This window comes from Zalophus californianus, chromosome 3 (assembly GCF_009762305.2).
Source record: "Zalophus californianus isolate mZalCal1 chromosome 3, mZalCal1.pri.v2, whole genome shotgun sequence".
NCBI lineage: Eukaryota > Metazoa > Chordata > Mammalia > Carnivora > Otariidae > Zalophus > Zalophus californianus.
The window spans coordinates 12,213,701-12,228,665 of record NC_045597.1 but is presented as its reverse complement, the minus strand read 5'-3'; the positions used below and the strand labels follow the sequence as shown (position 1 = coordinate 12,228,665).

General features: G+C 47.3%; 1 protein-coding gene across 6 annotated transcripts in view; it reads right to left on the bottom strand.

Moving 5' to 3' along the window:
• DOCK9 (dedicator of cytokinesis 9) overlaps positions 1 to 9,823 on the bottom strand; it is a 283,449-nt gene extending 273,626 nt beyond the window's left edge. For 5 of the 6 annotated variants that reach the window (XM_027590627.1, XM_027590636.1, XM_027590630.1 and 2 more), the window contains exon 1: positions 9,570 to 9,698. In XM_027590627.1, the coding sequence (XP_027446428.1) occupies positions 9,570 to 9,698 (129 nt within the window). Of the gene's footprint in view, positions 1 to 9,569 lie in introns of all 6 variants that reach the window. The other variant, XM_027590615.1, reaches the window with a different exon arrangement.
• Between the last annotated feature and the right edge of the window lie 5,142 nt (positions 9,824 to 14,965).

Below are 14,965 nucleotides of genomic sequence, written 5' to 3'. Positions count from 1 at the left end.
GACACACCCAAGCACGATCTTAATTGTATTTATCCCTGCCAAATTCAAAGAAAGGGGGCCAGGAGATTCAAACACACCATTTGGCATTAGAGAGTTCTGATCAGATAGTAGGTCTCCTTGCTATCTATTCACTGATAAGGACTCCCAGAGTCCTAGAGAAGAAGTGACAGAAACAACTTCACCACCCATGTACTTCTTGATGGTTTGCACAACTCACAATTCAATTGAATGGAATGCACTTCCAGTGGTTTCTATTGTTTGTATTTTTGTTTTATTTCATTTTGTTTTCAGAGGAGTTAGTTACTAAATACCTAACACAAGAATTAGGCCAGTGTGTCATTTTACACACAGAAGCTCTAAAGATTTGGTGAAAACAAATGGTCCTAAAAAAGGAGATGAATCTTACTTGAGCCAAAATGTGTGGCTGCTTTCAAAAACTATGCAAAGATCATACAGATTTACTGACAACCTGACCAGCTTTTGCTAAACTAAAACAAACACAGGGCCAGCCCCAAGGTGATACATTCTGCCCTGCGAGAATATCACCAAATTATCAGGTGGCAATGAGAAATTAATGACATAATGGAATTGAGGGTTAGGAAAACTAATCGGGCAGAGGGAGCTGGGCTAGAATGAAGTAAATAGAAACGGGTACAAGGGAGAGAAATTCAGGGCAATGGGGAATCAAAAAAGGATGAAAAACTGAAACCGTAAGATGTAGTCTTCAGGAGTCATTCATTCACCCATAAAATATTCATCAAACCACTGCTATATGCCAAGCACTGGAGAAACAGTGGTGAACAAACAGTTCGGCGAGGGAAACAGACATTAAATAAATGTACACACAAATAAAGATATAAATTGTGCTAAGCAAAACAGAGGAAAAGAACAGGCAGGGCCTGTTTCAGTTTGGGTGGATAGGCAAGGCCTCTATGAGGCAAGGGCATGTAAGTACAGTTCCAAAGACCTAAGGGAGTGGTCTGGCAGATGAGGAAGGAGGCAAGAGGTGATGATTATCCCAGGCAGAGGTAAGAGCTTCTGCCAACGTCCTGGGGTACAAGAGAGCCTGGCATCCAGAGAACGTTAAAGCCTGGCCCGTGAGCAACAGCAGAGTGGTGCATGACAAGGAGAGCACCTTACAGTCCAAGGGAAGAAGTTCCTATTCCAAGGGCAGTGGAAACAATGGTAGGTTAAGTTTTCAGAATAAAAGCCTTAAGGATAGGGTAAGAAAGGCAGCAAAGAGACCAGACAAGAGGGACTGTGGCAGGGACCAACATAAGGGCAGGAGACAGAGGGAAGGGGATGACAGGTTTGTAGTCATGAGTGCAGCTCATGGCTCACCGAAGATTTTAGCTCTCCTTCCAGGCATGGAGATAAGCCTGTACTTCTCTGCCCTTGGAGCTAGGTGTGGCCTTTAGTCAATGGAATGGAAGCAAACGTGACTGGGTGGAAGCGTAAGTCCCCACACTCTTGCCCCCCACAAGGACACACCACAATCAAGATGGTGGCTGTCCCATCAACCCAGGTCCCAGGATATGGATAACAGGACCCCAGCCATCCTCCACAGAGAGCCAGCGTTGGGAGGACATAAACCTTTCTGAGCCACTGAGGTTTTGGGAGTCATCAGCCCACAATGACTGAAGCAGAAATAGAACATAATGGATGCAGTGATGACGGAATGAGGAAAGTAAAAGGAGACCAGAAGAGACGAAGGAGGAATGAGAGATTTCAAAGTTGGTGGCCATGGCAATGATGTCTATTGCTAAAGAAAACACAAAAAGGATGGCTAGTTTGGGATGAAGAGTGGCAACTTATGTTTCATAGCTGATGAACATTAAGGGACTGGCAGGCCAGCCGAGTGCACATGGTGAGGCAGGTTAGTGGACAGGCAGGTCTAGGCTGGGGAAACTGAGGTAAATATTCAGAAATCACAGTGAAGGTGTAGCACTCCCTTCAGAGTGAAGGGGAGAGATTAAATTCCACAAGCCAGTGGTGGAGAAAGGACCCTTCAGGAATGCCCCTGGGTGGTGAGGTAGCAAGGGGACAGAGTGAAGACTGGAGCATGGAGGAGAAGCAGAGAAAGGGAAGGCAGGGGGGCTGACTGGCATGAAATGCTACAGACCAACAAGCTGAAGGGGTGAGGACTGAGAAGCCACCCCACACCAAGGACAGAAGTCAGGCTGCAGGGGCACAATCCAAGATCACACAGTGGTTACCAGCAAAGAGGTACCAGAACCCAAACAGCAACGCCCAGGCTTCTGAACTTAACCACAAGCCCCGTGCCTTCTAGCAATGCAATGGAAGAATTTTCTCATCATTACTCTTCTAAAACAAAACATAATGGCATCATAAATACTCCACATTCCACAATTTATTTAGACTACTGTCAAGACCTTTAGATAGTTTGCAGTTGGTCAGTATTTTACATTTTCTGCCCTGAACGGTCAGCAATTTGACTTCAGACACTGAACCAACGCACATTTCAGGTGAATCCTCAGGAGAAATTCCCACAGTTACAAGCACTGGACCCCAAAATGGGAGCATGTTAAAGTTTTTGACATGTAGCCCAACTGCAAAAGGATTATACCATTCATCATGTCATAAATTCCAGGAGACACAAATCTTATTAAATGCCATGCAAATGGAGTCCTGGAGTTGTGACATGGGTAGTCCTGCAAAAAGGAGTGCAAACAGGTTCACCCATCCTTGCAAATACCTTTTCTATCTTTGCAAATTTGCAAATTTATCAGGCAAAAATGGCATCTTGTTTTAATCAGTGTTTCTTAGTTATTAGCAAGGTTGAACATTTTGGTCTACTCTTTATTGGCTAATTATACTCCTTTCTCTGAGAAATTGCCTATTGTCCTTTCCCATTTTTCCACTGGAGTGTTTTTCTTTTTGTAATTGATTTGTAAGAACTCCCAACAGATTTTTAAAAACAATACTGTGACTGAGATATAGATATAGATTAATAGAGTGCTTAGCGTTTCTAAGTTTATTGACTTCTAAATTTATGGTACTACCTGTTACAGAACAGAGGTTTGAGTGTTTACATAGGAAGGCAATCGGCAGAATGGTGAGGAACACGTGGTCTGAAGCCATAATGCCCAGGTTCAAGACCCAGACCCTCCACTTACAGCTGTGTCATCTTGTGGTGACTTATTGTCCCATGCATGAAGCCCAACACATGTCCTAGGACACAGTAAGTGCTCAATAAATCCTGGATCCAGATATACTTAGTCAAGATAACCAATCTTTTCCTTTATTAACATAATCAGAACCTTACATTTGCTAAAAACTATTAAGTGATTTAAGTACATTCCTCTATTTAATCCTTACTTTAAAAACTCTCTAAGATAATAATATCTAATAATACCAACTCTCAGATGACCAAACTGAGGCTTCGGTGAAGTAACCTACTCCAAGGCCTCAGCTCACCAGTGGCAAAGCCACAGCTCCCTTCCTAAGCCCAGATCAAACTGGTTTTTCCCTTTAATACTTTAAAAATCCCTCTCCACCCTTACATGATTATTCACTCCCACTCCTTTTATTTATTTCACATGTAGCTCTTATATTTAGTTATAATTTATTTTAGTATAAAAGGTGGGCTCCAACACTGGTTTTCTGCAGCAGCATTTACTGAATGGTGTGCACCCCCCATGTTTGACTACTCATCCCATGATAGCCTAAATGTTTACACACTGAGGCCTATTTTGGGGTTTTCTTTTCATGCCACAGACCTTTCTCCCTGTCGCTGGGACTGCATGACACAAACTCATCATATTATTTACCCCCAAGATTACCCTTAGAAGATGTCTCTAAGAAGCATATATTCATAGACTGCTATGAACCTCTTTCCTAAAATAGGTTTCAAAGAGACAAGGAAGGGGCGCCTGGGTGGCTCAGTCACTTAAGTATCTGACTCTTGAATTTGGCTCAGGTCATGATCTCGGGGTTGTGAGATCAAGCCCCGAGTCGGGCTCCTCACTAGGCGTAGAGCCTGCTAAAGAGTCTCTTCCTCTCTTTCTCTCTTTCCCTCTCAAAAAAAAAAAAAAAAAGACAAGAAAAAAATTATTTTGTGATGTACCCTCAGCCACTCATTGAAACTGTTCCCAAAATTAACAACTATGCCTCTCAAAACTTCTTTCCCTTCCCCCTAAAACTTATCCGTCTTTGCCCAAGCTGTTCTGCTCCTTCTTGGCTGACCCGGGCATTTTAAGCATTAGTTCAATCTCTCATTCTTTTCTGGGGGAAAAAAAAAAAAAAGTCCCCCTTATCTCTTCATCTTCCAGGTCCAACCCAGTTCTTCATAACACTTTCCCAAGTACACCAGTTCTCTGTCATTTCATCTTTCTCTATGCATGGAGCCAGCCATTTGACCCTTTAAATGTTCTCCTTTGTATTGTGACCCACCTTTTTGAAAACTACTCACCTGTCCACCTGTTTAGATCATAAACCCTCAAGGCAAAGGCTTGCTCATCCTCAGCACCCAGCAAAGAGTCCTAGCACAGAGAAGGCCCTCAATCCATGTGGATAAAGATTTCACAATTCCTTCCCTCCCTTTTCAAATTCAAGGCATTACTAATGCCCTCCTGTCTCCTAATATTCAAATGGACTAGAAACCAAAGAAACAGAACCTGTTATTGATTATCTACTTGGAGATGGGCCTCCACCCTACTTCCTGTGTTTTGGGACATTTCTGTTTGTTGGGCCTCCACCAGAGGGTGGAGAAAGACAGTGAGGTGATGCTCAGGCCAGCTCAGCTGTCGATTTACTAACATACCTGATTTAAAATTACAGCCAAAATGAGGTTTTACCTTACCCGAGGATTTCAAAGAACACCACCACTCAGGTCTCAGTCTCACATTACCTCAGATAATACCGGAACCTTGAATTGCCTGACCTAGGAGGGTGAGGAAGGCCCCAAGCATGTACTCCAGGAGAATATCATCCCATACCTTCTGTCCATTCCCCTCCAGTAACACAAAGGGAAATTGAGCAACCCAACTCGGTTTCATTTCATTTCATAATGCTGGATGTCCAAGGAACATGGAAGGAGACTCTGAAGCTGAACATACTAAGAGAAGATCGGTAAGGAAGTTGGAAGCCAGGTGACTTAGGCAGCAATACCCAAGTGCATATAACTGGCAAACCCATGCAAAGGCCTGTGTCATAATATTTACACAAATCTTTTAGAGAAAGGATATTTTTAGGCCTTGGGTGGCATACTCTGTTAGATCTAGGCCATAATGATGCTATCCTTAATAAATCTGAAAGACCCAAGGTAAAATGCTTTGGGAGCTCCAAAAGCAATCACAACTCTACCCTGCTCAGGGAAGTTTTTCTTCTGAGCTTGCACATATTTTGAATGTGCTGCCCTCCTGACTATTCTAAATCATGGAAAGCTAATTCTGGAAATGTGGAGATTCTTCCTTCATTACCCCAAATCACAAATATCCTTTCCTACAGTCAAGAATATTAGTAGCAGTATCTTTACTACTCATAAAAGCATCTTAGAATTCAAGCATGCTGATAAGGAAAGGGACTCTAGGAACAATCTAGTAGAGCCCCTCATTTAATATAATAGAGCCCTGGGGTGCCAGGGTGGTTCAGTCGGTTAAGCATCTGACTCTTGATTTCGACTCAGGTCATGATCTCAGGATCGTGACATCAAGCCCCGTGTTAGGCTTCTCCGCGTTCAGTGGGGAGTCTGCTTCTCTCTCTCTCTCTTCCTTCCCTCTGCCCCTCCCCCTATTTGCACACTCTCTAAAATAAATAAATAAATCTTAAATATATATATACATATATATATACACACACACACACACACACACACACACACAATAGAACTTTGAAGTTCAGAGAAGTTAAGCGACAGCCCAGCATGACTTAAGTAGCTGGTAGAATATATGCCAGGCACTGTCAAAGAGCTTTATCTACATTATTCATTTAATCCTCCCAACCAACCCTAAAAAAAAAAGTACAGAATTATCTCCATTCCACAGATGAGGAAACTGAGGCACAGCAAGGCTAAGTTATGTGCCTAAGACTGCCCAGTGGGTAAGGGGCAGAGCTTGACTTATAATCCACGTGCTCTGATTCCAGAGCCCATGGTCTAAACTACTAAATCTCTAGGATTGAAACCCAGGACTCCTGACCTCAGAGAGGGTCCTCTCTATTACAAATAATTCACCAAAGTGTGAACCACATTCAAAAGGTTCCGCAAACCTTGTTTAATTTCTGATTAGGACAAACTACCTATCAAAGATTTTTTTTTAAAGATTTTATTTATTTATTCACGAGAGAGAGAAGCAGAGGGAGAAGCAGGCTCCCCGCCGAGCACGCGGGACTCGATCCCAGGACCCCAGGATCACGACCTGAGCCGAAGGCAGATGCTTAACCGACTGAGCCACCCAGGCGCCCTATCAAAGATGTTTTTTAAGCAATCTGGGGAACCTGAAGAGTATTATCAACAGATTATTTGTTAATTTTATCGTAATGCCATTATACTTCTGTACAAAATATCCGTATTTCTAACACACACTAGGTATATGGAGCGAAAGAACAAGAGGCCTGGAATTCACAATCTCTTTCTCTCTCTCTCTCTCACACACACACACGGGACACTTAAAACAAAGTTGGGTAAAATCTTGATAATTATTGAATCTGTGTGATGGATTACGAGGGCTCATTATACTATTCTCTCCACTTTTTTGTATGTTTATTTTCAAGCTCTTCAAATTAATACAAAATCATTTTTAAAGGCCCACAAACCTGAGCCTATGAAAAATGAAGCTATCGGGCGCCTGGGTGGCTCCGTCGGTTAAGCGACCACCTTCGGCTCAGGTCATGATCCTGGAGTCCCGGGATCAAGTCCCGCGTCGGGCTCCCTGCTCGGCGGGGAGTCTGCTTCTCCCTCTGACCCTCTTCCCTCTCGTGCTCTCTATCTCTCATTCTCTCTCTCTCTCTCTCTCTCTCTCAAATAAATAAATAAAATCTTTTAAAAAAAGAAAGAAAAATGAAGCTATCAAACAATGAAAAATTTATGAGCGTGTCTCACTTTTAAAGCTTAAGTGGCAACCTTTATTACCCACTGAACTATTTAATTTTGTTGTTTCTGATCTCACTACCAGTCACTCACCAACGCTAGAAGCATGGCAAGAGCCAGTTAAATCCACACCCTATTCATTTTTAATTTTAGTCCATCTGCAAAATTGCTTTATCGGTCAGGTAGTTAAGAATATTTATTGAGTGTTTACTATGATGTAGGCATTGTATAGCGCTCACCCAAGTCGTCAAAGACAGAGCAGAGCAATACTTCCATCCAAACATGGATCAGTAGACCAATGGGATTCCAAACCCTGGCTTGGTTGCTATTCAGCCTCCTGCAAGGATCAGGGGGACCTTCCTATATCCTCTTAGAATAAAGCCAAACCAGAACTTATGTGGCAGGTGCACCTGCTGTGGCTTCCTGATGGACACTGGGGAGCAGCAAGAAGAAGCAGGTGGTGGCAGAGTACCTGGCAGGAGGTGGAGGGAGTGAGGCTTATGGGTAATTTTTAGTATATGTATGCTATCTCTAATTCCTCCTTCTGCAACGCAGAACCATTGCAACGCACTTCCCACTCAGCCAGGGAGCCCCTCAAACGCCCCAGTGATGACACCTGCTTTCCTACAATTTTTTTGTTTGTTTGTTTCATCAGACAGTGACCACTGATAGACAACACTAAGAGCTGAGACACCAGCCAGGCATCTGACTGTTCATGAGGAGGGTGTCTAAGGAAAACAGATGTACTATTAAAGTGTCAGCGGTAACATGGAAACGTGTCATCCATGGGAATGGACACTACCAGGTCACTATCAGTAGGCCACCCTCCAATAGGAAGGACAGGTACTCAAAGAATATTGCACATTACAGCTGTTGCACTGTTGGGCCTATTTTGGAACTTCTGTGCTCAACCTAATGGTCATTAAACCAATACCTCCTCTTCAGTTCAGGTCTGCCAGAACTTTGGAAATCATGGCATAGTCATGTAAGTCATGAAAGTAAGTTTTACTTACTCTTCTTTTGCCTGAAATCCCTGATGAGGAAAGCAGCCCCCAGTTAAAAGAACTAAATTTCAGGTGAGAACAGAAAAAATGCCAGAGATGTTGCAGGCTTTATCCTTACCAGACGCACAATGGCAAAAGTCAAGAAGATGCAGGGAGTCCTCCCTTAGGCTAAAGGAAGTCAGTTTGGGTTTTGGAGGAGAAGCCAGGTTCTAGTCTATTCCCGACTCTGCTCTATTCTTACCATCAACTGATCAAGTTCAATAGAAAAGAAAAAATAAAATCCCTGTTTATTACTGGCGGACTGATTGGAGTTTGAGGAATCTGGGGTGAGTTGGCAGAGCTGTCAACTGAGAGAAAAATCAAACTAAGCAAGCTGGATATGGAAATCAGCAATCTCCAATCTCCACAAACATCATTCAGGTCATCCTGTGTCTGCTCAGGAAGGGCATCTATCTGCCACCAGAAAGATGTGCCGGCTCCTGTGTTAAGTGCCCCCTCACTCAACGGGACGATACCCCACACACAGCACCACAGAGCACAGAGAATCACTTCCAAGGCCCATCTTCTTGCACCGTTCCAACAAATACCACAAATCACCCGCCCACAAACAAGCCCCTTTCCAGAAAACAAATGTCAACAACAATGCCAAGGAGAAGCTAAAAGTTTCCAGCTGCCTGGGAGAACATGCTGCCGTCAAAAGTCCACTCCTCTCCCGCACCTTCCAAGTGACCTGGGTGTACTGTGTTCCCAAATATAGCAGGACCAGCCCCGGCTATGGAAAAGTCGATTTAAAACTTCATCTTCCTACACCCAGGGGCCCATTCTTAAAGATGTTCTGCTACGACCACATTAATCTTGGGACTGCTTGCTTCACTTGCTTCAAATCCCCAAACTTCGTGGTAATTTGCACAAATGCTGAAATTACCAAGGGTTGCTATCACGCCCCCTAACCCTCCGAAAGAGGAGGCCAAACCTCAGGAAGCCAGTTTAAGGGGAGGGGGCGGGACCGCTTCCCTTCTGGAGCTCAGCCCATCCAAAGGGTGCGCAGGGCCACCTCGTACCCTGGGTTACCGACTGGAAAAAGCAGCCCCCAACTCCACTCCGGTGCAGCTCTCCAGGCCACAGGTGCCAAGACCCTCCAGAATACCGGAAGGGCAGGGGACTGCGGGAGGAATGGGGGCAAAGGAGTGTAAAGCCCCAACTGGCAGAGGAAGGTAAACTGGTGGGGGGGGGCGGGGAGGAGAGGGTAGTTGAGGGAGATGACTATCTCACTTCCAGGAAATTTCCCAGGAGGGAAGGGGCAACAGTGGGGAGGGGACCCCCAGACTCGGGGTGGGGATATGGAAGTTGCTGCCCTCCAGGATCTTCCCTTCTCTCCTGTCCCGCAGCCACCACCTCTTCATCCTGCACACCCAGCAGAGTCGTGCAGCCCGGCCTGGGCCCGATCGACTTAGAGGAGCGTAGAGGAGGTGGCCGCCCGCCCGCCTGCCTCCCACCGTCCGTCGTCCGGCACTCACCAGAAGCACCGAGCCGCGCACCACCTCCGACACGCTCTGCCGCAGCTCGGCCGCCGTGCCCGGCTTACTCAGCGCCCGGGTGAACTTCCGAGTCTCCGCCGAGGCAGGGAGCAGCGGCGGCTGCGACATCCTCGCCGTCACTGCCGCCGCGGCGCCTGCTCCCGCGGTCCGGCCCCGCCGCGCCACCGCCAGGTGCGCCCTGGGCGCCCGGCCTGGCCCGCCCGCAGCTCCCGGCGCCGCCGCCCGCCCGCCCGCTGCCCCTGCCGCCCGCCGCTCGTCCTAGCGGCGCAACCCCGGCCGCGCCCTCCGCACCGTGTCACGCCCCGAGGCGCCCCCCGAGGCGTCCGCGGTCCCCAGCACTCAGGGCAGCACCCGGGCTCGCTAGGGGCGACCGAGAGTGTGGCGGCGGCGGCTCCCCCATGCCACCAGCCTCCCTCGGCAGCCGCTCGCCGGGCCGCCTCCTCGGGGCGGGGTGTCCGGCGCGGCGCGGGGCGGGGCGGGCGGAGGAGGGGCCGGCGCGGCGGGACGGCGGGCCCGGCAGGTCGGCCCGGCCCGCGCTGCTAGGCGCCTGAGCGAGGTGGCGGGACGCGGGCTACCGGACAGGTGGGGGCGCCTCCGCTCCGACCCCCCTGCTTCCCGGGGCCGCAAGTCCGAAGACCCGAGGTGAGGTTCGCGCCAGCCGCCGACAGGGCGCACAATTCGGGGCTGGAGCGAGACCAAGTCCCCGAAACCGGCGCCTGTACAGTGGGACCCCACGGCCAGCGGCAGGGAGCGGCCTCGGCGGCACCACGCCCCCCGTGCGCCCGGGGCCTCTGAGGTTTCGGGAAGGTGGACTTTAGGAGGCACCGAGAGAGCACAGAGCCGCTGGGAAGAAGCGGCCGTGCGGAGCCGGATGGAACGCCCTGTCTGGGACCCGGCGTGGAGCGCCACACGCACTCGCAGCGGCGCTTCTCCGGCCTAAAACCCCCATTCCGCCCCCCGGGGGCGTAGCGCGAACGGTGGGGAGCCGAAGGGAGCCGAAGGGCACGTCCCCGGGCGCGGGGCGGCGCAGGCCGGGGCAGTCGCTACGAGGCACGCAGACCCCGGCCCGCAACGGCGCCCTGCTGCGTCACCTTGGGCGGGATCGAAACTTCTGAGCCTCGCCTACGTCTTCTATAAACTGAGGAAAAACAATAACCTGCACGAGGCCGAAGTGACACCACATGCCTTCCTGCCGCCCCTCCGCGGCCGGGCGGGACCGCAAGGCTCGGGGCCCGGGAGACCCAGAAGCGCCGGCCTGGGAGCCCCACGCAACCCAGGAGCTGGCGGCTGCTAGCGACAGCCACCGATCTGAGGAACTTCCTCACACAGCCTTTCTCACTTTCCCATCCCTGAGGGGTCCCATCGCCCTGTCTCCTCCTGTTCCCCTCTTTTCTGAGGAAACCCTGAGCAGCCTAACTCCGACAGGGCCGGGAAGAGGGCGTACAGTGAGGGGGGAGGAATTTGCGCTGAGCCCCGGGCGCATGCTCAGTCGCTTGGGTTTGGGCGGGTTCCCGGGGCGGGGAGCCCTTCTTAAAGGGGACTCCGCTGATTGGTCGGTCTGCACAGGCCACGCCCACCGCCTGCTGATGGACAGCTCCTTACCTGCCTGGTCGGATTCCGCCCCGCGCGGTGGTAGCTTGAAGCCGGCCTTTGCGGGAGTCGCCGCCACCGCTCTAGCCCGAGTTCCCTGAGGCGTCGAAGCCTTCGTCCCCGGAAGGAAGGAGGCCGCCCATTGCGACCAACCCCACCAGAAAGGCAAACACTGACCTAGCTCGGAATCTTAAAGTGGTAGGGGAAACTACCAATCTCGGGCAGAAAGCAAAACACCACGGTTCAGGGCTTCATGGACAGGTCTGGCATATAATAAGACGGGAGGTTAGGCATGCAGTTAGCGCTCAATAGAAGCTTGCTGCGTTGGATTGTTTTCCTAGTAGGTTGGAATGCAGGATGTGGCTCTGAGTGAGCCTGGCAGGCTGGAGAATACACGCAACAAGTCATGTATGATAAAAACAATTCACACTAACCCATTTCCTCCTCTGCGATTTAAGGGAATAGCCTAGACATGTCCCCGTCCTCACCTGTTCCAAGAGTAGAAATGGGTGACCCCCCACGCGGTGAGGCAGATGCAGGTCCCTATCTCCCTGCCCTTCAGGGGAAATTGCCGCTGTTTTGTATGACCATACACATCCCACATTTACACCTCTGGGCCACCCTGGGGTATGTCACTCCCTTCTTACCTAAACTCTTAGATCCTAGTCTGCAAATCCTAAATTAAGATTTCCCTTTGGGATTCGAACTCCCGAAGCAGTCCCAGACAGCGCAAACCTTTACCCCACTGTGTTACCTTGGCTCTCTAAACCATATCTACTTCCATAGAAGGCAAACAGATTATGTATTTTTTAAATTAAAAACAATAGCAAAAGCATGCAGGTTGTGAGGTTTTCTTTTTTTCTTACCCTTTTTGTTTCGTTTTAAGAAACATAAATTAAAAAAAAAAAAAGAGCACATATATCCGGGAAGTGAAGGGTTTCCCCAAACCTCCTAATTTCACCCATGTCTCTCTACCAGTTCTAAATTCCATGCTTGCTTGCCAACTCATTAGATTCTAGAATGGGCACATTTTCATTTAGGAAGCAGAGGATGATGTGTAAGGTGCTGACAGTAGTTACTGACAATGTCTTTTTTATTCATTAGAGAGAGAGAGCGAGCACAAGCATGGGGGAGCAGCAGAGGGAGAAGGAGAAGCAGTCTCCCCACTGAGCAGAGACTGATACAGGGCTTGATCCCTGGGATCATGACCTGAGCTGAAGGCAGCTGCTTAACTGACTGATCCACCCAGGCGCCCCATTACTAACAATGTCTAATCAAGTGCAAGTTCTTTTTTTTCTTTTAGGATTTTATTTCTGATTAATCTGTGTACCCAACATGGGGCTCAAACCAACAACCCTGAGATCAAGAGTCACATGCTGGGGGTGCCTGGGTGGCTCAGTCAGTTAAATGTCTGCCTTCGGCTCAGGTCATGATCCCAGGCTCCTGGGATCAGCCCGCATGGGGCTCCCTGCTCAGCGGGGAGCCTGCTTCTCCCTCTGCTTCTCCCTCTGCCACTTGCGATTTCTTGCTTGCTCACTCGCGAGCTCTCTCTCAAATGAATAAATAGAATCTTTAAAAAAAAAAAAAAGTCACGTGTTCTATTGACAGAGCCAGCCAGGTGCCCCTCAAGTTCTTATCGTCAAATAAGGAGGCATGGAATATGTGAACTAAGCCCAGGAGTATGGATTTTCCCAGCAACCCAAAGCGGAGCCTTTTTTTTTTCCTGGTGAAGTGTGTTGTTAATAAATGGGACATTTCTTGGGGCGCCTGGGTGGCTCAGTCGTTAAGCATCTGCCTCTGGCTCAGGTCGTGATCCCAGGGTCCTGGGATCGAGCCCCGCATCGAGCCCCGCATCGAGCCCCGCGTTGAGCCCCGCATCGAGCCCTGCATCGGGCTCCCTGCTCGGCGGGAAGCCTGCTTCTCCCTCTCCCACTCCCCCTGCTTGTGTTCCCTTTCTCGCTGTCTGTAAAATAAATAAAAATCTTTAAAATAAAATAAATAAATAAATAAAATGGGACATTTCTCATGTTTAAGTTTGAGCAGAAATTTGTTCCTTACTGTCATGGGTTGAATTGTGTCTCTTAAAAAGATATATGGGAATCCTAACGCTGATACCTGTGAATATGATCTTAATTTGCAAATAGGATCTTTGCAGATGTCATCAAGTTAAAATGAGGTCATACTGGGGGCACCTGGCTGGCTCATTCAGTGGACCATATGATTCCTGATCTCAGGGTTCTGAGTTTGAGCGCCACGTAGGTAGAGAGATTGCTAAAAAATAAATAAATAAATAAATAAATAAATAAATAAATAAATAAATAAATAAATAAAATGAAGTCATACTGGACCAAAGTGACTAATGTTCTTCTGAGGAGAGACAAAGACACACAAGGAGAAAGCTCTGTGACAACAGAGGCAGAGATTGGAATGATGCATCTACAAGCCAAGGAATACCAAGGATTATTGGCAACCACCAGAAGCTGGGTGGACACAGAAGGATTCTTCCCTTGAGCCTTTGGACAGAGCACGGCCCTGCTGACACCTTGATTTTAGATTCCTAGCCTCCAGATCTGTGAGAGAATACATTTTGTTGTTCTAAGCTACCCACTTTGTGGTGCTTTATTACAGCCGTCCTTGGATATAAATACACTTACCAAAGGCTATTTTTTTAAATCCCCACCAGAGTGGACCTAGAATTGTCTAAGTTTTTACTACTGCATCAGCTCTCATGAGAGAGGAGTCACACCTTATAGAAGGATGAGCATCACCTCCAGGCAAGGGTACTGCATGGAACGGAGATGCATGGTATTTAAGGTGTGGTGGAAGAGACATCCATCTATTTTAGCTTGAGGGAGTAACCCACATTTGTTTTTCCGAAACCATAGGAAGAGAGTTTTCCTTTCTGTTGAGGATGATACTAGTAGATAGTAGAAATGAAATGTAATTGCAGCCGGTTTTGAAAACTTGCATATGAATGACTACCACACCCAAATACTTATAATTCAAGCATCATCCATGTTTTAATGATAACCTCTTACTGCATCATTTCCTTGTTAGGTTTGCTTTTAGGACTTGTATGTATCTTAATGATACATAATTAGTTTAAAATCTTTTCCAGGTAAATCTTGAAGAAGCATATCTGGTTTTAGTATAAATAAAAAGTAACCTGTAAGGACTAGCCAGTCCTGTGGATTGTAGCATCCAGAGACGTGTGAAAGGAGCTTTCACTTTTTATTTTATCCTTGCATCAATTGAGTTTTTAAAAAGAAGCATCTATTATTGTTGTACTTTTTTAATACAAAAGTCGGGTCCTTTATTTTACAAAATATATGTTGAACTCTGCTGTATACAAGGCACTACTAGAGGTCCATATTTATAATAATAAAATTCTGCAGTTTCTTACAATCTGATGGTGAATAGACTGAGTTTTTTATTGTGGTAAAATGTACATAATGTACACTTAAAAGAATATCATTCAATATCCTTTGAAATATGAAGTCATTATTACCATAGCCAGTTGTCTCCTGTATTTCTTATAATCATTAGTATTTGTAATTCAACTGTTTTAGACTATAGCAGAGAACATTGTTTCATGTTTGAACTACTCTTTTTATAGTAAATAGTTGCTTTGCTACAAGACTAATAATAAAGTAATGGTGGGGGCGCTATTAAATTAGCTAGAAAAAAGAAAAAACACCTGTTTTTAAAATAGAATTTGTTACCAGCCAGATTCATTCTATTCACCTTTCTTTAAAGGACAGCATCAAGGGGCACCTGAGTGGCTC